Source organism: Trachemys scripta, chromosome 14, assembly GCF_013100865.1.
Source record: "Trachemys scripta elegans isolate TJP31775 chromosome 14, CAS_Tse_1.0, whole genome shotgun sequence".
Taxonomy (NCBI): domain Eukaryota; kingdom Metazoa; phylum Chordata; order Testudines; family Emydidae; genus Trachemys; species Trachemys scripta.
Window position 1 is genome coordinate 36,322,691 of NC_048311.1, and position 25,938 is coordinate 36,348,628.

Consider the following 25,938-nt stretch of genomic DNA (forward strand, 5'->3'; position numbering starts at 1 on the left):
TAGCCCAAAAAGATAAATCAAAGCTCCAAGTTTAGGAAGAACTGGTGGTAATTCTCTATGAACAAAAGAGCTTAGTTACCTTAAGTTCCTTTGGCCATTTGTCATTCACTCTAATTCCCTTAGTGTGGTATGTTACATGAAATGCTGTAGCAAGAGTGTCTCTCTTTTGGCTTTTTAAAACATAGAATTAAGCTGAAAAGAAAGGAACCCCCCCTAATCCAGTGTATATATGCTGTATTGAGACCTGAGTAGGGAATTCATAGGCTCCAAATGATTAATTGACCATTTCAATCCACAATCATTTTCCCACCTTGGTCAATTAACAGTGTAATATATGTTACAAAATTCCCCAGGTGACTGTTAATTACCTTTGAATTTCTTCACTATGGTGGCCAGAACTGCAGAATTTTGAGAAGATTCCCGGATTCTCCATTTCAGTTCAGAAGACAAGGCCACTGGGTTCTGAAACTTCTCCCTCTCACAGTTGAAGAAGACCCCAGTGTTATTCATGATGGAGTTTGTTCATATTTTTTTTTCTAAAATTAATTTTATTCTAGTGAATGGTTGTAGCTCCCCAGACCTTGGAGGATTAAATTCTCTATTGCCCCAGGAATAGGTCCAATACCAGCTACCAAATACCTCAATGCCCAGCCGAGTCGCCTCACTCCCCCGCCAGACCCCCGTGCCTGCCGCTTGCTCACAGCGTCCCTCCTCACTTCCCCGCCCCTGAGGAGAGGTGATGTGGTGAGCAGCGGGGACCTTTGCGGGGAGAGGTGGAGTGCAGGCAGGCAGGCAGCGACGGCAGCAGCAGGTGGTGGGTGGGTGGGGCCTCCTGTCCCTCGGGGGTGCCTGCGCCAGGGAAGGGACTTCAAAGACAAATGAGCACTTGCCTTTCTGATTTTCTTTTCACATTTCCCTAGCTTTTGTCATGAGATTTTCTTGTTCTTTGAACAAAGAAAATGACCAGTATCTATCTGCAAAAACACTGAGGGTGAGTGCTGGATACGCACTCTGAGAGGCAGAGACTGAAACGGGGAAGGAAGTTACTGCCTGATCCCTGCAGAGATGTGAGATACACTCAGGAGGGGGTGGGGTGGGGGTGGACAGGGCCTTGTGTGACATTACACTCCATATTCTTCACAGAAATATTGTTATGATATGAATATGGCATAGCTAAGATATGTTTTATGCAAGATGGGTCATGTGAGGTATCATTGAAAGGGTTATGATCTACTGAATGTGTTTATCTAATTTATATACCTGTATCATTTCTGTATGTGAAATTAGGAATATTGGCTATGTAACCATTACAACTGTGTGTGTATTGGGGGGAACACCCACCAGACAGCAGGCAATCAGCCTGGATGGGCCATTAAGAAGGACAATAGAACTTTCAAGATACTAATCTCCCACCTTCCTGAGAAGCTTCCTGGGATGCTGCTTTGACACTGCAAGGTCAGCTGATGATATCACCTGGTACGGAGTCCCACCTTGGACACTGCTGGTACTTTTCCACTAGAAACAAAGGATTCCCGCCTTATGTAAATTCTATTTACGGCTGGGAAGGAAGGCAATCCGGGGTCTTCTCCACTGCCTGCCCGCCCAAGAAGGAAGACTGCTAAAAACACCTGGAGAAACAAAGGAACTAAGCAGGGGAAAGGCCAGGGCTGAGTCCAGGCTGAGACAGGGGTCTAGCCTGTAAAGAGTCATAACTGGACCTCTGAGCTGCAGAAATTCTGCAACCTGCCTAAAACAACATTTACGGTGAGAAATTATATTTGTAACCTGTTTCTTCAGTGTATTAAGCTTAGTTTAACAAATGTATTTGGGCATAAGCTTTCATGGGCTAAAACCCACTTCATCTGATGCATGGAGTGAAAAATACAATAAGCAGTATATATATTACAGCACATGAAAAGCTGGGAGTTGCCTTACCAAGTGAGGGGAGGAGAGGGTCAGTGCTAACGAAGTCAATTGAATCAAGGTGGAAGTGGCCTATTCTCAACTCTTGACAAGAAGGGGTAAATGTCAACAGAGGGGAAATTACTGTTTGTAGTGCTAACCTAATCACCTTGAATTGGCCTCGTTAGGTCATCTGCTCACACTTCTTGCAATGATCCTGAGGACCAGTGTGACATGAGCCTTTATTAGCGACCTCCCATGGCCCATGGTGGATAAATACTATGAAAGCAATGCATGAGGAGTAGTGAGTTGGTCAGGCCCAATTGGCCTGGTCATCATAGAACAATGCACCCTTTTCCGGTCATCACTGAAGGGCTCTTAGTGTCATAGGAGGCAGGGTCTGGGGTAGGGGGTTGCAGCGCGATGGGTTTTCAGACTCTTCTAGGGGTCTGTGGTGAAAATTTTTCATCTCCAAGGGAAATCCCCTCTGGCTGGCATTTCCCATGTGCCTGCCTGCTGCAGGACAGTCAATCCGCCTGGGGGAGCATTTTTTTGAGCTTCTCCCACTGACATAGCTGCCGCCACTCGTTGGGGGTGGATTAATTAGCTCTCCTGCCGGCTTAGAGTGGATACACTAGAGCAGCATTTCTCAAATGTGGTCACCGTTGATACCAGACACCTCTGTGTTCTTGGGGAACCAGGATGCAGTATCCAGACTGACTCATGAAGGCCACCGCCCCCGCCTCCCGCCTCTGCTTAAACCAAAACCCATCAGAGGGAAAAACTTGCAGAGAGCAGTGAAGGGTGTTGGGAGACACACCTAGACCCCTCCTGACAAGGGTAACAAGATTAAGACATCTCCATTGGCATACAGAATGGAGAGCAGAGACAACTCCCCTAGCCTCATCTGCATGAAAGATGGGACAGGAAGACATCTCAATTTACATAGAGAATGGAGAACAGAGAACCACACTGAATTCTGGGACCAGAAAAAGCAGGGAAGCACTGCATCATGGGAATCTCTGCTCCAGATGCTAATGAACCTATGGCTGCACACACCCAGCTCAGCAATTATCAGATCAATTCTAGTAACGAATCCTTAAGTGATATCCAAATACTGAAGCAGCCTAGTTGCATTGTGAGCTCCCTGGAAGAAAACACCACCCATAGCCAAGAGTGATCAGCTCCTATTGTCTAGTCTAAAGAACCCTTGAATCATCAGCTAACCTATAAACAAATCTAGTGTTCTCCCTTGAACAATTGTATTTTCTCTACAAAAATCCCTTCTCACCCTCCAGTCAGTGTTCTGATGCTTAGATCCAAACTATGCATCAGTTCCACTGGAACTCCATCTTCTCCTGACTGATCATGCTGGGGGCTCTGCCTGTCTCCAGCATTCAGGACCCTCCACTACCACCATCACCTGGGAACCCCGACCAATTCAAGCCTCATGGAGTAGGTGAGATCTCCCCTCTTTCTCTCTCTCTGTTTTCCTTTCTACCTTAGGTTTTAACCTTTAATCATGTATGTTATGTTGGTTTAGTCCTCCTTGTGTAGTTATCACTATTATTCAATAAATAACTTTTATGGTTAACTTGATTGCTTCTCTCTCTCTTGCTGAACTTTACTCTTTTGTGTTTTTAGCTTCCCCCATTCACTCTACAGCAACGCTTCTTTTACCTAAGCTAAAGATCCCTGCATCGCCCAAAATACTGTGGGCTTTGCTCATCAAGTAGGTTACTGCCAGTACAATTGTAATGTGAGAGCGGGGATAGGGACGTGCTGAATCTGGGACGCATAAGGGTAACAGCTTTGAAAATGCTGCTTGACCCAGTCCATAGAGCCCAGGGGCATATAAGGAGAGACAGCTTGAAAGTGCTGCTTCCTCCAGCCCAGTGAGTCCAGAGACATATAAGGGGTCAGCTTGACAGTGCTGATTGACCCGGTCCGCTCAGACTTGCTCTGTTAATGTATGTGTGGGTGTGGGTGTGTTCATCCAGTTCTGGGGCAGGAGTAACCCAGCCCTAGGGAACCTAGGTACTGCAGGATAGCTCCATTGGGAGGAGACTTGCAGAAGGGAGAAGTAGAACTCTGTATGAAAACACAAGTGACACAAGCAGTACATTGATAGAATTACAGAATCCCCTTCCCCAGAAGAGTAACCCGAATAAATGAGGGTAGCCCAAAGTAATGGGCAAATCTGGTAACACCGTGGCCACATGCAGCCACCCAGGGCTTTTCTTGCGGCCACAGCTACCTGGACGGTGATTAGGGTGGGTGGCAAAGCAGCGGCCCCTCCCCCAGACTCACCAGCAGGGTTTGGGCCCTGTCCCCTTCTGGAGCCACAAACGCTGGAAGAGCAGGCAACCGGTGTGTGTTCCCATCTTGTCGCCGGTGGTGGGGCTTGCGTTTCCGGCTTTAGCCCTGGTGGCTGCTGGCAGGCTCCAGCCCTGGCACTTCGGGCTCCAGCCCCAACCCAAGACTCAAGCCCCCCACCCATTGCCATGGCCTCTTCTGTCCCCGGGCTCCAGCTATGCAGCAGTAGGCTCCAGATCTCTGCTGCAGGACTCTGGGCCCCGGGCTCACCACCCCTCCCACCGCCACTGGCCCCTGCTGCTACCCATCCAGGGCTTAATTTGTCTCCCAATTTGCTGAGTCTGAGTAACTCTGCTGTAAAAAGTGATATTTGTATGTTTGTTAATCACTTTCTGCTGCCTCCCAGCTCGCTAGCAAGGCTGCTGCTGTGAAACGTGCTATTAACAAATGTACAAACATCACTTTTCACAGACGCAGACTTACTAGCGAGCAAGTCTTTTAAAAATAACGCAACCAAAAAAGCAAAAGAAACAATAATGAAAAAATAAAAAGACAAGAATATGCAACTACCTTATTTGTGTTTCTATTCTGTGTAGGTCCAGTAAAGAATACAGAGAACTGTATTATTGAGTGTGCAAAAAACCCCAAAACCTATGTAAATAAATTACAAGGATCTGGACATGGATATGTGCATATTTATTTGTTTTTCCTAAAGTTAATTAAGTATTTTAGGAAAAATTCTCAGAGTGGCCACCAGTGGGAACCCCTGCACTAGAGAGCTTACAATGGTGCAGCTGCATCAGTAGCCATAACCTAAGAGTGCTTCTAATATCTTACTGTCTGTACTGGGCTATCTTGATTATCATTTCAAAAGTTTTTTTTCACTTACTTAGTTGGCCTCTCAGAGTTGGTAAGACAACTCCCACCTGTTCATGCTCTGTGTATGTGTGTATATATATCTCCTCAATATATGTTCCATTCTATGCATCCGAAGAAGTGGGCTGTAGTCCACGAAAGCTTATGCTCAAATAAATTTGTTAGTCTCTAAGGTGCCACAAGTACTCCTGTTCTTTTTGCGGATACAGACTAACACGGCTGCTACTCTGAAACCCATCTAATATCTTGATCTGTTTCTGGCCTAGCAAAATGAGGCCCTGCACTTAACTCGGTGGCACTGGTCTGTTTCGATGGCTGCATCTGACCAATTCCCACATTGCAGGGGATTGTCTGGGCGCCCATCAGGAGAAGGGGGATGATTTTGGTGACAATCAGGAAACAATGAGGGGGAAATAGGGGACAATCCTGAATGGGCAAAGCACCAGTCCCTGACACAGTGCAACAGGAGCTTTAGTGCCGACATCCAGGTGCCCAATGGGGAGCTGCAGTCAGTGCCCACACCGGGGAGCCAGCCGGGACATGGGCTGAGGCGATTCCTGGGAGGGGGGCAGACATGAAGGGGTTTAAATAGAGCCCAGGGCTGGGTTCATCTGGACCTACAAGTAACCGGAAGAACCCAGTGGCAAAGCTCTGACAGTTCCATGACCCGAGCTAGGGGAGCAGAGCTGGTAGCTCCAGCCCAGGGCTGGTAGCCAGTGAGTGTGGTGTGGAGACAAGAGACCAGCTCTGACCACCTGCTCCCTGTGCCAGTCTGTTACCAGAGCGAATCACACACAGTGTCCCCGGCTCCACTCGCCCCTGGATTCTCTGGAACAACCGGAATCTCCATAGATACCTCCCTTCTCCCCCCTCCCCGGATCTCACGTCTCTTTCTGTCCCCCCATTGATCCTGTGGCTTCTAGCCAGGACCTACATAGTTTCTGGGAGAAGCTGCCCGTGCCCAGGGGAGGTGGGGCCCCAGGGGGCAGGGTCTGGGGCAGGGGGCTGCAGTGCGATGGGTTGATCGCTAGGACCCAGGAGCAGCTGGGTGGGAACAATGGCCGGGTTCCCTGTATCCCGGCGCCAGGAAGTGACTCGCAGCCGTTGCGGTGACTCTGGCTCCCGGCGAGATCCCCGAGCCCCGGCGGCTGGTGCTGGGAGCCCGGAGCCCGGGCTGCAGCCGGGAGAGGGGAATCTCCAGCAGGGCCCTTCCCGCTGTTCCCCAGGAGCCTCTCCCAGGGCAGAGCCCCCAGCCCGGCCAGGCCCCTTCCCGGCCCGGCCCGGCCCCTGCCCCAGGGGGCCCCGCTCGGAGGGAAGGTAAGAGAGACCCGCCCCCCCGTCACCCCCGGGCTGCAGGGGGAGGTTTGGCCCCAGGCTGCTCCCAGCGGAGCTGGCTGCGATTCCCGCCCTGGGCCCGGGAAAGCTGCCGCCAGCTCCCGGTGTGTGCGGGGCGGGGGGCCACCCCGGGCCATCCGCTGCCCCCACCATCTACTGCTTTGCTCGTGTGAAGGTGCCGCTCGCTGACCTGGGAGGCCAAGGGGCTCTGCTGCCCTAGGGGTAAGAGCGGGCAGAGGAGACAAATGTGGGGACAATCCGTGCAGGGGCCAAACTGATGTGCAGGAGGGTCAAGGCGCTGGAGGTAGCGGAAGGAGGTGGGGAAAATCAGAGACGGGGTAGTTAGGTACCAGGGTTAAGAATGTGGCTAAGGCCCGGCCAGGCAGTATCAGTGGGGAAACCCCAGGATAAGTAAGGGCAGAGGAGTTAAAAGTGACAGCAATGGGGGTGAGCAGTCTGCAGTGGTTGCAAAAAAGGATGTTGAGGTGTCAAGGGGTTCCCCCCGGAGGGGGGGGGTGCTACACCTCAGCACCTGTTCCCAGGGCTGGGTTCTCTCACAGCTGCATCCCAAGGCCCAGAGGCATGGAGCTGCTAAAGGAGACCTGATTCTGCACAATATTTCACATACCCCCCTTCCCCCGCAAAGTTTTAGTGTTTAAAATAATCCCCGATCAGTCGCTATCTCTGCATCATGCCTCACTGATGCAGGAAGGCTCTTGGTCTGCCTAAGGATCCATGAATGGGAACGGTTCTGCTGGTGTCAGAGTGGGCTGGGATGTAGGAGACCCAGGTCTCAAGCAGAGGAGGAAAGCAGATTTGAACAGGGGTCGCCCACATCCCAGGTGAGTGCTGAAAGATAGAAGGTGGGACAGTGACATGGGGGGAGGCTGAAGAGGGGCAGGGGGTGTAAGTAAGGGGGGATTGACGGGGGAACAGAGATGTGTGAGGCCGGGGGCAGGAGGGGATGGTGGCAGGGGGTAGCTGTTGCACTGAAGGGAGGATGGGGTGATGCAGGGGGGGAGGATTATGGGGCTGAGGGGAACGACGCTGGAATAGAGGGAAGATATGAGTGGGGGGTCACTGCGAGGAAAAGGGGGGATGTGGGGAGAGGAGGTTGTGAGGAGACTGGCCGGGGAAGGGAGAGCCGGGGGCAGGGATAAGGCGGAGGGGTGGGGAGAGATACAAGGGCAGCTTCCCTGCCTAATGGGGTAAGGGAGGTTGAGGGGGCTGCCCTGCCCTGCCCAGCCCAGCAGCCAGTGGGGATTTGTTCCCCTACAAATGGTCAAACCAGCAGTGAGGAATGGGCAGGGTGACCATTCATCCTGAATTGGCAAGGACAGTCTTGTAATGCAGAGTTCAAGTCCTGGTCCTGAGCTGAATGACTCCGGGACACCATTTGTCCCAGATTCTCTGCGCCTGCCCCAGGCTCCGGGGCAGTGCCAGCCTGTTCCCCGTGGGTGGGATTGAGGTGGGCCTTAGCCCCCCTTCACCATGAGGCCCCGCCCCCGGCTCCTCCTCTTTCCCTGAAGCCCTGCCACCTGACCAGGCCAGAAGCTAGATCAGGGCCATAATAAGAGCCACCCAGGCTGCAGTGGGGAGCCCCAGACCCTCCACCTGCCCTGAGTGGCATGCCCTGGGGGGGTGGGCACATGTGCCAGGGGCTGCTCTTGAACACCCTATCCCCCTGTCCAGGGCAGGTGGAGGGTCCCTGGGCAACTCTTATCACAACCCAGCTTCTGGCCTGGGCAGGGCATTAGGAGGAGGAGCAGCAGGCGAGGCCTCTAGGGATAGGAGGGGTGGGGCCATGGAGGGGGCGGGGCTCCTGCATATGTCCTGCATCCTGCTTTTGCCTTTTTTGAAAGGTGACCTAGGAATTGGGAGCGGACAGGAGACTTCCCCGGAAGGGCTGAGAATTTACAAAGGCAAATGTCCACCCAGAACCCCTCCCCCAACACAGCCAGCTCCCAATTTCATATTTGTGTTTAAAGGCAATCTCATTATTTGGGTGGGGGGGTCTGACTCCTGGGTTGACAGGACTGAACAGGGGCTGGTCTGATTTCTGTGCAGGATTCGGTGTCCAACCAGAGTCACTGCGAGCCGAAAGGAGTGGAATTGGGGTTTGGTTTGGATCAGTGGCAGTCAGTGTGTTCGGTTCTGGTTCAAGATGACCCAAAATAGTTCAGTTACCAGGCAGTGCCCCAGAAGGGGGGAGGGAGTTGGGAGTGAGCCCTGTGGCTTGCTTCAGTGGGGAACTGAATTTGGGGCATGGGGCCTGCCTCAGGTTGTGACAGTTGGAGGGAGGAGCTGCCCCAAGGGGTGGGGACAGGTGAGAGGAGGCCTGTCTAAGGGGAAGAAGAATTGAGCAGCCTTTTTCCTTGGCCTTGAAGAGTTAATGTTAACTTCTGGGACAGGGAGTCCCCACTTCTCTCCCCTTCCTCCCTGCTCCTGTGGGCTGCCCCCTTCTCTTTTTCTGCCGGACAGGCTGTTCCGGTATCGATCACATGCCTGGGGGTTGTTTTGTTGTCTTGTTTTATAATGAATGAGATCAGAGTAGGTTTTATTTTATTTTGTCATATGTTGAGCTGAAAAATTGCTGAAACTTCATTTTAACTGGAAGCCATTTTTCCCTGAGTTCGATTCAGGTTCACTGAGGAAGAGGAAAAATGATGGTTTAAGTCTGGTTCCATAGGTGCCGACTCCGTTGGTGCGCCGGGGCTGGAGCACCCACGGGGAAAAATTGGTGGGTGCTCTGCACCCACTGGCAGCTCCCCACCCCAGCTCCCCTCTGCCTCCTCCCCTGAGTGTGCCGTGTCCCGCTTCTCCCCCCTCCCTCCCAGCGCTTTCTGCCGTGAAACAGCTGTTTCACGCTGCAAGCGCTGGGAGGGAGGGGGAACACGGCGCGCTTGGGGGGGGGAGGTGGGGGCGGGCTGGGGATTTGGGGAAGGGGTTGGAATGGGGGCGGGGCAGGGGTGGAGTCGAGGGGCGGGGGCTCGAGCATCCACTGGCGCTGGGAAAAGTTGGCGCCTGTGTCTGGTTCCAGTTCAGTTAAGCATATCGGTTCAACCTGGTTCTCTGGTTCTGTTCTGGTGGAGTCCAGGTGGGCAAATGAAATCTGCAGCCACTGAACTGTCCTCATAAGGAAGGCTGGGGGGCTGGTTATTGCTAAGGCAGAGGAGGCTGGTGTCTGTCTCTGTCTGCTCATGATTAAGGCTGCGAGTTTGTCACGGAACTCACGGATTCTGTGACTTTCCATGACTTCTGCAGCGGCTGGTGTGGCTGCCTCCGGGGATGCCCCAAGTAGCTCAGGTCCCTGGGCCAGTCTCACCAGCCACTGCTGGGGCAGTCCCGGGCCAGCACCCCTGCCCCCAACAACAGCAGGAGGAGTTTGCATGTGGGAGGGGGCTCAGGGCTAGGGGTCGGAGTGTGGGAGGGGGTGAGGGCTCAGGGTGACACTTACCTTCGGGGGCTCCCCGGAAGTGACAACAGGTCCCTCCCTCGGCTCCTAGCTCCACGCGCTGCCTCCACCTGCAGGCACTGCCTCCACACTTCCCATAGACTGTGGTTCCTGGCCAATGGGACCTATGGGGTGGCAGTTCACAGAGCTAGGAGCTTAGGGAGGGACATGTCCTGTGGCATGGGAACAGTGGGGGTGCTGAAAGCCAACCCCCTTACCTGTGTCTGTCCCCCCCAGTCGGCAGCCAGGGTGCGGGGGGGCTGGGACCTGGGCGTGGGAGGCTGGCAGCGGAGCCTCGGCTAAAGCCTGCACGCAGTCATTAGCTGCTGTCACCAGAGGGCTCTGGCTATTGCTCAGGGAGAGGAGGAGGCTGGTGTGTGTCTCTCTCTGCTCCTCATATTAGAGACCTTGAGTTGAGCTGCCTGGGTCAGATGCTGCTGCCTCCTCTGCCTGAGAGCCCAGACTGTGAGACTGCTGCTCCCCAGCTGGGGCTGTGCCAGGACAGACCTTCATTACCCCCCCCCCCCCCCCCGTGCCCAGCCCAGGTGGGCACTTTCTCCAGTGGCTGGAATCAGCTCCCTGGGGCAGACCCGGACTCTGCCCACACCAGCCCCTGAGCCGAGCCTGCAGGGGACTTGGAAAGGGCTGGGGCTGGGCAGGAAAGTGACTCTGCACAAAGGGCCCCTTTCAGCGACCTGCTGGTGAGTTTGTACCGGAGGGGGAGGGGCTCTCTATGGGTCTGTGGCTCCCAGAGCTGCTGCCCTCAGTGACACAGCCAGGCAAATGCCACAGGAACGGGACAGTCCCCAGTTCTCCCAGGCAGAGGGAAGAGGGATGGAGACAGGAAGGGGAATGGTGAGACCGAAAGGGGCAGCAGGAGCAAGAAGTGGGGAGGGAGGTTCCCAGCTCCCAGCCCTGCCCGGATCCATTCCCTGCATCCCCCTGGGCCGACTCACTCTCCTGGGAAAAAGGGGAGGAGCTGACAGAGGAAAAGCCAGTTCTTGCCATAGACAGTCCCCACCCTGCTGGGGAGATGCACTGCCCTCAGGGGCAATGTCAGGGGGAATCTGCCAAAGTGGCTCCTTTGATTCTGCTCCTTTCTAGCATTTGTCTTAGGGACTCTGTCCCTGGAGGGGTTAAAAGTGTCTCAGGGGTTCAGTGCTGGTGGGAGGGGCCGGGTCTGTGTTGTAATAAAGAGACTGAGGGTTTTCCCAGCATGGCAGAGTCCAGAGCGTCTGTCTGTAGGGAAAGAGCCTGGGGGGAATCGGGGTGTGAAATGGACTCAAGCCCCTTCTGAAACCTCCCTGATCACCCCTCTCGCCCTGACAGGCTGAGGAATCACGTCTGCGTTTTGCCCCAGATCGTCCCGTCTCCAGGAGGCAGGGAAGGGAAATGCCTGTGATGGAGCCAGCTCAGGTAGGAGATTTTCAGGGAGCTTTGGAGCAGAGTGGGGTTTGCTGTAGAGGGGGAGGGGCAGGAAACACACAGGGTGAGGCAGGGAGGGGACAGGGTGTGATAAACCTGCTGGGACATGTTCAACTTGGAGCCTGATTTTCTGAAAAGGCCCATTGGTGGGTTGGAGGAGGGGTGAACATGCCCTCATTTCTGAACCAGGAAACACCCCCCTGGGCAGGGCTGGGAAAACTGACCAGACTCCCAGTGCTAGAGCCTGAACCCACTAGCCAGAGGCTGCTGTGAAATACGAAGGGAAGCTGTTGGGATTCCTGTCCCTGTCCCCGGCTCAGAGCTCTGCTTCCCATATCAGCCTGTGGCTGGCCGGCGTGTGGGAAATGAGAAGACCCTGCCCACCTCCATCTGCTGGGCGGACAAGGAGCTCTCACCTCCCCATCCCCTGAAGCCTCCTGGCTGCTCTGAGCAGGGTGGGGGTGGGATTCTGCTCCTCTGGCCCTCCTAGAGCTTCCATTTTATTGATCTTTCTCCCCCATGAACACTGAGATAGTGGCTGGGGCAGCAGGTGCTGAGTGGGGGACTCTTGTTGTTTCAGATGCCGGTGACCTTCGAGGAGGTGGCTGTGTATTTCACCCAGGGGCAGGGGGCTCTGCTGGACCCCACTCAGAGAGCCCTCTACAGGGACGTCATGCAGGAGAACTATGAGACGGTGACCTCGCTGGGTAAGCGATACTCGTTCCCTCAGTTATTGGAAGCCGCGGGGTCTGCATTTCTGAATCTGTTTTTTCCGTGGTCACGTAGTCCCCAGCTCCAGTGTGGGAGCGAGACTTTCATCTGCATACCCCCTCCTATGGGATCGGGGAGTCATAAACCTAATGCACATGCTGATTCATCCCCATCCCTCCAATTTTCAAGGGGGCAGAAGCACTGTGTTGTCCTGTCTGGTTTAACTCTCACTCTCACACAGAATCCCAGTGCCCCTCCCTTCCTGGGACTAGCTCCAGCCCTGGGGAGGGCTCTGGATATTTCGCAATATGCAGGGGTTAAACTCCTGAGCTGTGATGGAGCCAGCCTCAGCAAGTCCCACCAGCTCCCGGAAAGCCCTAGGGATGGCTTGACAACCATCACCTCCACCCCCATTCCCCAGATATTTGCCTCTCCCAAGGGGGCTCAGGGACCATGCTCCCCCTTCCTTCAGATCCCACGTCCCCCCAGCACAGCATGGGGTCCGGTTAAACTCAGGAATGTTTTGTGACAAATATTCCTCCAATATCTGATGCACCCCAACCTTGCCTGATTTCACCCCCTGCGCAGGATTCCCCATTCCCAAACCGGACCTGATCGCCCGGCTGGAACGAGGGGAAGAGCTGTGGGTCCCGGATCTCCAGGCCACTGAGGAAAGGGAGAGCCCGAGAGGTACCCGCACAGGTGAGGAGTCAGTGAGACTGACACGAAAACCATCTGAAGGAAAAAGCTCAGACTCCCAAAAATGTGCTGTGAGGTCTTCCTCATCTCCCCCAGATCAGGCTGTAGTCAGATATCACACACCGTCTCCCACCCACCCTGTTAGCTGTCAGGAGTTTCCTTCCTGATTTTACTTCCCAGTGAGTGTTTGCATGGGGATGTGGAGAGAGAATCCAATTTCTCCATCTCCCCACCTTTATTGTGTTGAGTTTTCCATTTTTGCTATTCCCCTTTCTCCCCGGCACAGGCAGTGACTCATGTCTGGATTCTCTCTCCCAGCAGGTGCTGAGAGAGTGAGTGTGAATGAGGAGAACAATCAACAGTGGGAAGTTCCCGGGGAAGTGGAACCATGGGGGACCTTTTTGAGAAGAGCTGAAGGGAATTTTTCCCAGTGCTTGGAACAGGGAGAAGCCTGGGGAAATCGGGGCAGGTCAGAAAAACAGCTGGGAAAAGTGACAAAAGTGGATGAATCCATTGATTGTGGGGCAGGATGCAAGGATCCCAAGGAAACCACAGTCCAGCAGACAAGTCAAAAGGAAGAAGAACCCTATAAATGCCCCAATATTGAGAATAGATCTCATATGAGTACAAACCTTATTTCTCATTGGAGAAACCACACCGGAGAGAGACCCTATAAATGTCTTGATTGTGGGAAATGTTTCAATCAGAAGTCAACGCTTGTTAGGCATCAGACAGTCCACACAGGAGAGAAACTCCATAAATGCTCGGAGTGTGGGAAAAGCTTCACTAGATGCTCATACCTCGCAATACATCAGACAATTCACACAGGATTCAGACCCTATAAATGCCTTGAGTGTGGGAAGTGTTTCAATTGGAAGTCAAGCCTTATTACACATCAGAGAACCCATACAGGAGAAAAGCCCCATAAATGCTCGGACTGTGGGAAAAGTTTCATGCACAGATCTGACCTTATTAGACATCAGAAAACACACACAAGAGAGAAACCCCATAAGTGCTTGGACTGTGGGAAAACGTTCACACAGAGATCAACCCTTGTTGCACATCAGAGAATCCATACAGGAGAGAAACCCTTTAAATGTTTGGACTGTGGGAAATGCTTCAGCCAGAGTTCATATCTTACTTCACATCAGCAAATCCACACCGGAGAGAGAACCTATAAATGCCTCGACTGTGGGAAATGTTTCAATTGGCAGTCATCATTTATTACACATCAGAAGATCCATACAGGAGAGAAACCCCATAAATGTTTGGACTGTGGGAAAAGCTTCAGTAGCACCTCAGACCTCGCTAAGCATCACAGAACCCACACGGGAGAGAGACCCTATAAATGCTTGAACTGTGGGAAAAGTTTCAATAACAACTCAAACCTTCGTAAACATGGGAAAATCCACACTGGTGAGAGACCTTATAAATGCTTTGATTGTGGGAAATGTTTCATTTGGAAGTCAAACCTTACCAGACATCAGGGAACTCACACAAGAGACGGATCCCACACCTGCTTGGAATGCGGGGAAAGTTTCATCCAGAGATTGGACCTTATGCAACATCAAACAATGCACAAGAGACAGGAAACATAAATGCTTGGATTGTGGAAAAAGTTACATTAAGAGAGCAAACCATATTATGCATCAGAGAACACATACAGTAGAATATCCCCATACATACTTGGACTATCTAGGGGCGCTCACCCGTGTGGCTTCTCCGATGTTCAGTAAGAACATAAGAATGGCGGTACTGGGTTAGACCAAAGGTCCATCTAGCCCAGTATTCTGTCTACCGACAGTGGCCAATGCCAGGTGCCCCAGAGGGAGTGAACCTAACAGGTAATGATCAAGTGATCTCTCTCTCCTGCCCTCCTCTCCACCCTCTGACAAACAGAGGCTAGGGACACCATTCCTTACCCATCCTGGCTAATAGCCATTAATGGACTTAACTTCCATGAATTTATCCAGTTCTCTTTTAAACGCTGTTATAGTCCTAGCCTTCAACACCTCCTCAGGCAAGGAGTTCCACAAGTTGACTGTGTGCTGTGTGAAGAAGAACTTCCTTTTATTTGTTTTAAACCTACTGCCCATTAATTTCATTTGGTGGCCCCTAGTTCTTGTATTATGGGAATAAGTAAATAACTTTTCCTTATTTACTTTCTCCACATCACTCATGATTTTATATACCTCTATCATATCCCCCCTTAGTCTCCTCTTTTCCAAGCTGAAAAGTCCTAGTCTCTTTAATCTCTCCTCATATGGGACCCGTTCCAAACTCCTAATCATTTTAGTTGCCCTTCCCTGAACCTTTTCTAGTGCCAATATATCTTTTTTGAGATGAGGAGACCACATCTGTACTCAGTATTCAAGATGTGGGCATACCATGGATTTATATAAGGGCAATAATATATTCTCAGTCTTATTTTCTATCCCCTTTTTAATGATCCCTAACATCCTGTTTGCCTTTTTGACGGCCTCTGCACACTGCATGGACGTCTTCAGAGAACTATCCACGATGACTCCAAGACCTTTTTCCTGATTTGTTGTAGCTAAATTAGCCCCCATCATATTGTATGTATAGTTGGGGTTATTTTTTACAATGTGCATTACTTTACATTTATCCACACTAAATTTCATTTGCCATTTTGTTGCCCAATCACTTAGTTTTGTGAGATCTTTTTGAAGTTTTTCACAGTCTGCTTTGGTCCTAACTATCTTGAGCAGTTTAGTATCATCTGCAAATTTTGCCACCTCACTTTTTACCCCTTTCTCCAGATCATTTATGAATAAGTTGAATAGGATCGGTCCTAGGACTGAGCCTTCGGGAACACCACTAGTTACCTCTTTCCATTCTGAGAATTTACCATTAATTCCTACCCTTTGTTCCCTGTTTTTTAACCAGTTCTCAGTCCATGAAAGGACCTTCCCTTTTATCCCATGACAACTTAATTTACCTAAGAGCCTTTGGTGAGGGACCTTGTCAAAGGCTTTCTGGAAATCTAAGTACACTATGTCCACTGGATCCCCCTTGTCCACATGTTTGTTGACCCCTTCAAAGAATTCTAATAGATTAGTAAGACACGACTTCCCTTTACAGAAACCATGTTGACTTTTGCCCAACAATTTATGTTCTTCTAGGTGTCTGACAATTTTATTCTTTACTATTCTTTCAACAAATTTGCCCGGTACCGACGTTATACTTACTGGTCTGTAATTGCCGGGATCACCTCTAGAGCCCTTTTTAAATATTGGCGTTACATTAGCTATCTTCCAGTAGTTGGGTACAGAAGCCGATTTTTAAAGGACAGGTTACAAACCTTAGTTAATAGATCCGCAACTTCACATTTAAGTTCTTTCAGAACCTTGGGTGAATGCCATCCGGTCCTGGTGACTTGTTAATGTTAAGTTTATCAATTAATTCCAAAACCTCCTCTAGTGACACTTCAATCTGTGACAGTTCCTCAGATTTGTCACCTCTAAAAGCCGGCTCAGGTTTGGGAATCTCCCTAACATCCTCAGCCGTGAAGACTGAAGCAAAGAATTTGTTTAGTTTCTCTGCAATGACTTTATCGTCTTTAAGCACTCCTGTTGTATCTCGATCATCCAGGGGCCCCACTGGTTGTTTAGCAGGCTTCCTGCTTCTGATGTACTTAAAAAACATTTTGTTATTACCTTTTGAATTTTTGGCTAGCCATTCTTCAAACTCCTCTTTGGCTTTTCTTATTACATTTTTACACTAAGGCCTGGTCTACACTATGAGTTTAATTCAAATTTAGCAGCATTAAATCAAATTAACCCTGCAGCCGTCCACACAATGAAGCCATTTATGTCAAATAAAGGGCTCTTAAAATCGATTTCTGTACTCCTCCCCGACGAGGGGAGTAGCGCCTCAATCGACATTGCCATTTCGAATTAGGGTTAGTGTGGCCACAATTTGACAGTATTGGCCTCCAGGAGCTATCCCACAGTGCACTGTTGTGACCGCTCTGGACAGCAGTCTGAACTCAGATGCACTGGCCAGGTAGACAGGAAAATCCCCGTGAACTTTTGAATTACATTTTCTGTTTGGCCAGCGTGGAGAGCACAGGTGACCACGCAGAGCTCATCAGCACAGGTAACCATGCAGTCCGAGAATGGAAAAAGAGCATCAGCATGGACCGTACGGGAGGTACTGGATCTGATCACTGTATGGGGAGACGATTCTGTGCTAGCAGAACTATGTTCCAAAAGACGAAATGCCAGAACATTTGAAAAAATCTCGAAGGGCATGATGGAGAGAGGCCACAGTAGGGATTCACTACAGTGTCGCATGGAAGTTAAGGAGCTCAGACAAACCTACCAGAAAACCAAAGAAGCAAACAGAAGGTCTGGGGCAGAGCCGCAGACATGCTGCTTCTACGCTGAGCTGCGTGCAATTCTAGGGGAGGCCACCACCACTACTTCACCTCTGACTGTGGATTCTGAGGCGGGGGTAATCTCAGCCATGCCTGAGGATTCTGAGGATGGGGAAGATGAGGAGGAGGATGACGACGAGCTTGCGGAGAGCACACAGCACTCTGTTCTTCCCAACAGCCAGGATCTTTTTCTCAGCCTGACTGAAGTACCCTCCCAACCCTCAGACAATGAGGCCATGGAAGGGACCTCTGGTGAGTGTACCTTTGTAAATATAAAACATGGTTTAAAAGCAAGGGTTTTTTAATGATTAATTTGCCCTGAGGACTTGGGATGCATTTGCGGCCAGTACAGCTACTGGAAAAGTCTGTTAACGTGTCTGGGGATGGAGCAGAAATCCTCCAGGGACATCTCCATGAAGCTCTCCTGGAGGTACTCCAAAAGCTTTTGTAGAAGGTTTCTGGGCAGTGCAGCCTTATTCCGTCCTCCATGGTAGGACACTTGACCACGCCATACTAGTAGCAAGTAATCTGGTATCATTGCATGACAAAGCCTGGCAGCATATGGTCCCAGTGTTTGCTGGCATTCAAGCAACATCCGTTCTTTATCTCGCTGTGTTATCCTCAGGAGAGTGATGTCGTTCCAGGTAACCTGGTTGAAATATGGGAATTTAATTAAGGGGACAGAGGTGGCTGTTCCTACTGTGCTGTTTGCCTGTGGCTGAAAAGAAATCCTTCCCTGCAGTTAGCCAAGTTGGGGAGAGGGGGAGAGATCATTGGCGCTGAGCTTTTTGCGTTTGGCTAGCAGGGATCTTCCCTGATACCAGCCACGCGGTGGGGGGAGGGGTAAAGCGATTATCCCAGAGAATTGGATGGGGGGGGGGTAGTTTGGTTTCTGCTGCTGCATGTTAACAGGAAAACCACAGCACTCAATGGGCTTTGCTTGGTATTTGGGAAAGGAGGGTGCTGTTTTTCTGATGGCTACAGAAGCCGAAAGACAATGGCTTACCATGGCCGCATGCAAGCCGAATTCTGTTGCCCGGACCTGCGTCGGTGCTCTCTAACACCAAAGCCGCAGGCACTCAATATTAAGATGTAAAATGTGACCTTGTACCGAAATCACATGTGCTATGTAATGTGAATAGTTTTGTTCACCATGAAAGAGTATAAGCATTGTTCTGTAAAATGTGTCTTTTTAAATACTTCTGTACTTTTTTTCCCCTCCCTCCCACAGCTGCAAATTTTTCAAGCCTCCCTCCTTCATCCCGAAGGCTATCTCAGATAAGGCAGCGAAAAAAAAGGATACGAGACGAAATGTTCTCTGAAATCATGGAATCCACCCGCAATGAAAGAACTCATCTGAATGAGTGGAAGGACATGGTATCAAAGTACAGGAAAGATGCCAGTGAATGTGAGGCCATGAGGGACGCTCGAGATGAAAGGAGGGACTCTCGAGATGAGAGGTGGCAGGCTGCAACGCTGGGGCTGCTGTGTGATCAAATGGACATGCTCCGGCGTCTGGTGGAGCTTCAGGAACGGCAGCAGGATCACAGAGTGCCGCTACAGCCCCTGTATAACCACCCTCCCCCCCTCCCCATGTTCCGTAGCCTCCTCCCCCAGACGTCTAAGAACATGGGGGGGGAGGGGAGGCTCCGTGCACCCTCCCACTCCACCCCAGTAGACAGCCCAAGCAAAAGGCTGTCATTATTTTGAACTTTTTTAGTGGCCTTTTCCTTCCCTCCTATCCTCCTCCCAAACCCCACCCAGGCTACCTTGTCAGTTCTCTCCCTATGTTTATAATCAACTAATAAAGAATACATGATTTTTAAACGATAGTGACTTTATTTCCTTTGAAAGCATGCTGTGAACGAAGGGGGGAGGGTGGTTTGCTTACAGGGAATGAGTCAATCAAGGGGGCGGGTTTTCAAGAAACAGAACTTTCACACCGGTTTTCAAACTGGTTTTCAAAGCTTCTCTGATGCACAGCGCTTCCTGGTGTGATCTTATAATGGTCCTGGGGTCTGACTGCGCGTAATCAGCGGCCAGGCGATGTGCTTCAGGCTCCCACCCCGCCATAAAAGTCTCCCCCTTACTCTCATAGAAATTGTGGAGCACACAGCAAGCAGCAATAACAAAGGGGATATTGGTTTGGCTGAGGTCTGAGCGAGTCAGTAACGTGCGCCAGTGACCTTTTAAAGGTCCAAATGCACATTCCACCACCATTCTGCACTTGCTCAGCCTGTAGTTGAACAGCTCCTGACTCCTGTCCAGCTGCCTGTATATGGCTTCATGAGCCATGGCATTAAGGGGTAGGCTGGGTCCCCAAGGATAATTATAGGCATTTCAACATCCCCAACGGTTATTTTCTGGTCTGGGAAGTAAATCCCTTGCTGCTGCTGTTTAAACAGATTAGTGTTCCTGAAGACGCGAGCGTCATGAACCCTTCCCGGCCATCCCACGTTGATGTTGGTGAAACGTCCCTTGTGATCCACCAGTGCTTGCAGCACTATTGAAAAGTACCCCTTGCGGTTTATGTACTGGCTGCCCTGGTGCTAAGATAGGGATATGGGTTCCATCTATCGCCCCACCACAGTTAGGGAATCCCATTGCAGCAAAGCCATTCACTATGACCTGCACATTTCCCAGAGTCACTACCTTTCATAGCAGCAGCTCAGTGACTGTTTTGTCTACTTGCATCATAGCAGCCCCCACAGTAGATTTGCCCACTCCAAATTGATTCCCAACTGACCGGTAGCTGTCTGGCATTGCAAGTTTCCACAGGCTATCGCCACTCGCTTCTCAACTGTGAGGGCTGCTCTCATCCTGGTATTCTGGCGCTTCAGGGCAGGGGAAAGCAGGTCACAAAGTTCCATGAAAGTGCCCTTACACATGCGAAAGTTTCGCAGCCACTGGGAATCATCCCAGACCTGCAACACTATGCGGTCCCACCACTCTGTGCTTGTTTTCCGGGTTCAGAATCGGCGTTCCATGGCTATAACCTGCCCCATTAACAGCATGATCTCCAAAGTGCTGGGGCCCACGGTTTGAGAGAATTCTGTGTCCGTGTCCATGTCCTCATCACTCTCGTCGCCGCACTACTGTAGCCTACTCCTCCTCGCCTGGTTTTGCAGGTTCTGGTTCAGCATAAACTGCACGAGAACGTGCGAGGTGTTTACAATGTTCATGACTGCTGTCTTGAGCTGAGCGGGCTCCATGCTTGCCGTGGTATGACGTCTGCACAGTTCACCAAGGAAAAAAGACGTGAAACGGTTGTCTGCCATTGCTTTCCCGGAGGGAGGGTGACAATGTACCCAGAACCACCTACGACAATGTTTTTGGCCCCATCAGGCATTGAGATCTCAACCCAGAATTCCAATGGGCGGAGGAGACTGCGGGAACTATGGGATAGCTACCCACAGTGCAACGCTCTGGATGTCATCACTGGCCTCGGTACATGGACGCACACCACCGAATTAATGTGCTTATGTGGCCGCATACACTCGACTTTGTACAATCAGTTGCCAAAAATTGAATTCTGTAAATTCAGATTAATCCTGTAGTGTAGACATACCCTTAATTAGGCAGTGTTTATGCTCCTTTCTATTTACCTCACTAGGATTTGACTTCCACTTTTTAAAAGATGCCTTTTTATCTCTCACTGCTTCTTTTACATGGTTGTTAAGCCATGGTGGCTCTTTTTTAGTTCTTTTACTATGTTTCTTAATTTGGGGTATACATTTAAGTTGGACCTTTCTTATGGTGTCTTTAAAAAGCGTCCATGCTGCTTGCAGGGATGTCACCGTACCTTTTAGTTTCTGTTTAACTAACCTCCGCATTTTTGCATAGTTCCCCCTTTTGAAATTAAATGTCACTGTGTTGGGCTGTTGAGATGTTCTTCCCACCACAGGAATGTTAAATGTTGTTATATTATGGTCACTATTTCCAAGCGGTCCTGTTATAGTTACCTCTTGGACCAGCTCCTGCGCTCCACTCAGGACTAAATCAAGAGTTGCCTCTTCCCTTGTGGGTTCCCGTACCAGCTGCTCCAAGAAGCAGTCAGTTAAAGTATTGAGAAATTTTGTCTCTGCATTTCGTCCTGAGGTGACATGTACCCAGTCAATATAGGGATAATTGAAATCCTCCACTATTATTGAGTTCTTAATTTTGATAGCCTCTCTAATTTCCCTTAGCATTTCATCATCACTATTGCTGTCCTGGTCAGATGGTCAATAATAGATCCCTAATGTTATATTCTTCTTAAAGCATGAAATTACTATCCATAGAGATTCTATGGAACATGTGGATTCACTTAAGATTTTTACTTCATTTGATTCTACATTTTCTTTCACATATAGTTCCATTCTTCTCCTCCTTTATCATCAAGCACTCTAGTTCACTCATCTTATTATTTAGACTTCTAGCATTTGTGTACAAGCACATTAAAAACTTGTCACTGTTTATTTGTCTGCCCTTTTCTGATGTGTCCGATTTTAATGTGAATGTTTCTCATCTGATCTGGCCCTTACATTATCCTCTTCCATCCTTTGCTTCTGACTATAACTTAGAGAATCTCTATCAATAGACTCTCCTCTAAGAGAAGTCTCTGTCCGAGCCACATGCTCCTCCGCACCTCTTGGCTTTCCCCAGCCCTTAGTTTAAAAACTGTTCTGCAACCTTTTTAATGTTAAGTGCCAGCAGTCTGTTTCCACTTTGGTTTAGGTGGAGCCCATCTCTCCTGTATAGGCTCCCCCCATCCCAAAAGTTTCCCCAGTTCCTAATGAATCTAAACCCCTCCTCTCTACACCATCGTCTCATCCACGCATTGAGACTCTGAAGCTCTGCCTGCCTACCTGGCCCTGCGCGTGGAACTGGGAGCATTTCTGAGAATGCCACCATAGAGGTCCTGGATTTCAGTCTCTTCCCTAGCAGCCTAAATTTGGCCTCCAGGACGTCTCTCCTACCCTTCCCTATGTCATTGGTACCTACATGTACCACGACCACTGGCTCCTCCCCAGCACTACACATAAGTCTGTCTAGATGTCTCTAGAGATCTGCAACCTTCGCACCAGGCAGACAAGTCACCATACAGTTCTCCCGGTCATCACAAACCCAGTGATCTATGTTTCTAATGATCGAATCTCCCATTACTAACAGCTGCCTTTTCCTAGTGATTGGAGTTCCCTCCCCCGGAGAGGTAACCTCAGTGCTTTTTCAGTAAGAGCTCAAACCTCACTGAGCATCGGAGAAGCCACATGGGTGAGCGGCCCTAGGAATAGCTTGACTGCAGGAAAAGATTCAATTTGACTTCACACTTCAGTGACCCACACAACAGAGAGACCTTGAATGTGGGGGAAGCTTCATTTGGTGCTCCTGGAGTATCAGACACCCGCAAATGCGCACAGGGAAGAAACCTCTGAGATGTTCTTAGTATGGAAAATGCTCCAAGTGGAGCTAACACCATGTTTGACATCAGAGACTCCTCCACACAGCAGGGAAATTCTCTGAGTTCCCTGACGGGGGCCATCCATGGTCACAAACAATGATGAGCTCCCAAAATCCTAATAACCGGTTCTCTACCAGGTCCTCGGTGGCACTTTGGCAGCGGGGGTGGGGAGGGTCTTCACTCGCTCCAGGTTTTTGGCGGCACTTGGGCAGCGGGTCCTTCACTGCTGGAACAAGTGAAGGACTCGCCGCCGAAGCGCTGCCGCTGGCCTGGTAGGGAACCGCTCGGTGAATACAAGCCCCACATGCCTGTCCCCCCCATGCCTATACGACCCCAACCCAAGTCTTGCCCACGACTGTCCCCCTCAGAACCCGCAACCCATCAACCGCCCCCTCCTCCTTGTCCCCTGACCACCCCCTCCTGAGACCCCCCACCCCTAACTGCCCCCCAGGACCTCAGCCCCTACCCAACTTGCCTCACTCCCTGTCCCCTGACTGCCCCGACCCCATCCACCACCACACTGACAGACCCCCGGAACTCCTGCCTACCCAACCCCCCCAGTTCCCCGTCCCCTGACCGCCCCCCCCAGAGCCTCCGCCACCTCAAACTGCTCCCTGCCCCTTATCCAACCCCTCCCAGCCCCAGCCTGGCCTCCTTACTATGCGGCTCAGGGCAGCGTGTATGGATGCTGCACAGCCCGCTGGAGCTCGCAGCCCCACCCCCTTACCATGCGGCTCAAAGCGGCAGGAGACACGCTGAGGCTCTGCGAGAGGGGGGAAGGTGGGGGAGGGCTGGGGGAGCCTCCCCAGCTGGGAGCTCAGATGGGCCGGACAGGATGGTCCCGTGGGCCACATAGTTTGCCCACCCCTTTAACAACCGGTTCTAAACTGGCTTATAAATTTAACAACCAGTTCGCATGAACTGGTGTCAACCGGCTCCAGCTCACCACTGGTCACAAACCCATTTCCTGGTCCCCACACACATCGGGGCGTTTGGCTCCCAAGGATCCAGCTGCCCATCGCTGCGGTGAGGATCCAGCAGCAGCCGAGCATCTGCTGGTCAGTGACCCTCTGGCTCTGCCTGGTCTAAGTGTCCCTGGGGCCCAGTAATTCCTCCCCTCCCCAAATTCCCCAGGGATCAACCATTAAGGGACCAGGCCAATGGGTTATGGGGAGGGGACTGGGGATTAAATGGCTGGGGTTGGGGGGAGCTGGGAAGCAGGGGGAGCTGGGTGCTGGGCGCTATCAATGTTTGGGGATCATGGGATAAGAGGCAAGGGGGAGCACAGGAGCAGAGAGGTGCTGCCTCTCATCACTCACCCCCTCTGCCCCTTCTCCCTGCCCCCTCTGCATTCAGACAGCACCATTAGGAGAGACTGATTCCAACCGGGCCTTTTGTTGGAAACCTGGATTTTCCACCTCTGCTACAGCAGCATCAGCGTCTGAGGGTCTGTCTATGTTAGGGATTAGCTAGCATATCTCTGAAACTCAACCAGATTGCCTAGTCCAGACTGACCATGACCATTGAATTTATTCTGATCTGGTGGCAGTCTGTACCCCTATGTTCACCCCTTTTACAAGACTATGATAAATTGTTTACAAATCCTGCCATGTGAGGGATCATTTGAAAACTGATAATATGCTGATCATTATTGTCTTGTTAAAATATGTGTGGCAATATGGTATGTAAAGTTTTAAGATTCTACTAAGGGCAGCCACAAACTAGTTCCTCGGAGATAAAAGTTGATGCCTCAGCCAGGTGTCAACAAAATCAAATGATTAAGGGCCATTGTTTGGCAGGAACGAGGGTGTGACCAAGAAATCTACATTTTCACAAAGAAACAACCTGACATTTCCATCCGCACAGACTTTCTGTCTCCTGAACCTCAGCCAGATCAAAGGAGAAAGAGGACCAGATGTCCCCAAATATGCCTCCCTTTCTCTCTGCCCACCGCAGCCACAACACCTGACGAACAAAGAAACAGCTTTGGACCCGAGGGAGGGATCCTGTCTGAAAGAGATTCAGCCAGTGAAACTGCTGAAGAATGTGGCGAGAGAGACTTTTGTTTTGAATTCACTTAGCTCATTAAGTTAGGTATTAGTTGTGTTTTACTTTTATTTTCTTGTAGCCAATTCTGTTATGCCTCCTTACTTAAAAAAATTAGATTTAAAATCTTTCTGTAATTAATAAACTTTGTTTTAGTATTTAAACCAGTGTGTTTGGATTGAAGTGTTTGGGGAAATGCCATTTGAGATAAAAGGATTTGTGTATATTATTTTCTATTAATAAAATGACGGATTTTCTATCAGCTTGTATTGTCCAGGAGAGAGGCTGGGCAGTACAAGAGGTGCATTCCTGGGGAAAGTCTGAGACTGGGAATTTGCTGGTGTTGCTCTGCAGTGTAATTTTAGATGGATCACTTGATGATTACCCTGTTATGTACATTCTCTCTGGGGCACTTGGCATTGGCCACTGTCAGAAGACAGAACACTGTTGGACTTTTTGTTTGACCCAGTATGGGTGTTCTTATGTTCTTGATTCAGGAGTGGCTGACTATAGTGTTCATGCAGCATAACTGGGAGTGATTTATATGCTGGAGGCTGTTTGTGGACAGACCAGGAGTGGCTGCTTTCACTGTGAAACTGTAAAAGGCACCCCAGGTTGGAGAATTGAGGGGACACAGCTGTTCAACGGTCCAGATTGTACCCTGGGTAATGTCACAGATTCCCCACCCCGCTCCCCACCATTATGAGAATTATTGTTAGAGTCACTGAGTTCCCCCTCTGGGGATACATTTTTTCATTCCCAAATAGTGTCATATTGCTCCAGGTTATATTGACAAGCATTTATTGTTTGTACATTTTATCCCTTTATTAGCCAGAATGTAATTCAGGGACAGTAAAAGGTGGTGTTTTAGCTTCAATGTTATTTGAGAGTGATGGGGTGAGTCCGAGGGATTTCCTCCTTCCTCCACCGCTGTCATGCTCCACCGGATACAGCAGCCCCTGTCTGAGCCTTGGAGAGTTTTATCCTCTCCCTATTCTACTCCTCCACCTCTCGAAGTGTCACTTGCCACTGTGTCCTTGGCTCTCCATGCTTAGGAATCACACTCTGATTTCCCTGATCCTAAATCAGACTCCTGAGGGCTGAGAAGAAAGTGTTACAGATCTGCAAGGGAAATTCAAATGAACCTCAAAGCACAGTTTGAGCTTTCTGAACTTACAGCCCTGTTTCCATCTATTAGTAAAATTGCTTCCGGGCGTTTTCTAGACTAGTCTAGATCATTTGTGGGTGGGAATTTTTTTTTTCTCTCTTTTAATATGATGTTGCTAAAACTTTTGTAACGAATAGAACCAAATTAGGAGGCGAGAAGGGAAGCCG

The 25,938-nt window shown here is 50.3% G+C and overlaps 2 protein-coding genes and 1 long non-coding RNA gene across 3 annotated transcripts in view; all 3 read left to right on the forward strand.

Moving 5' to 3' along the window:
• Positions 1 to 14,547, forward strand: part of LOC117887461 (zinc finger protein 850-like) — a 58,161-nt gene extending 43,614 nt beyond the window's left edge. Inside the window, exons 9-13 of the mRNA XM_034790110.1 lie at positions 124 to 127; positions 11,213 to 11,299; positions 11,964 to 12,015; positions 12,608 to 12,721; positions 13,037 to 14,547. Coding sequence (XP_034646001.1) covers positions 124 to 127; positions 11,213 to 11,299; positions 11,964 to 12,015; positions 12,608 to 12,721; positions 13,037 to 14,316 — 1,537 coding nt within the window. The 3' untranslated portion in view covers positions 14,317 to 14,547. The remainder of the gene's footprint in view (positions 1 to 123; positions 128 to 11,212; positions 11,300 to 11,963; positions 12,016 to 12,607; positions 12,722 to 13,036) is intronic.
• The window catches only part of LOC117886991 (zinc finger protein 445-like), a 731,357-nt gene that overhangs the window by 161,876 nt on the left and 543,543 nt on the right, over positions 1 to 25,938 (forward strand). The window lies entirely within an intron of this gene.
• LOC117887027 lies at positions 6,650 to 11,939 on the forward strand. The gene is made up of 3 exons (XR_004648107.1): positions 6,650 to 7,271; positions 11,213 to 11,299; positions 11,889 to 11,939. It is a non-coding gene; the product is annotated as an uncharacterized LOC117887027 (long non-coding RNA).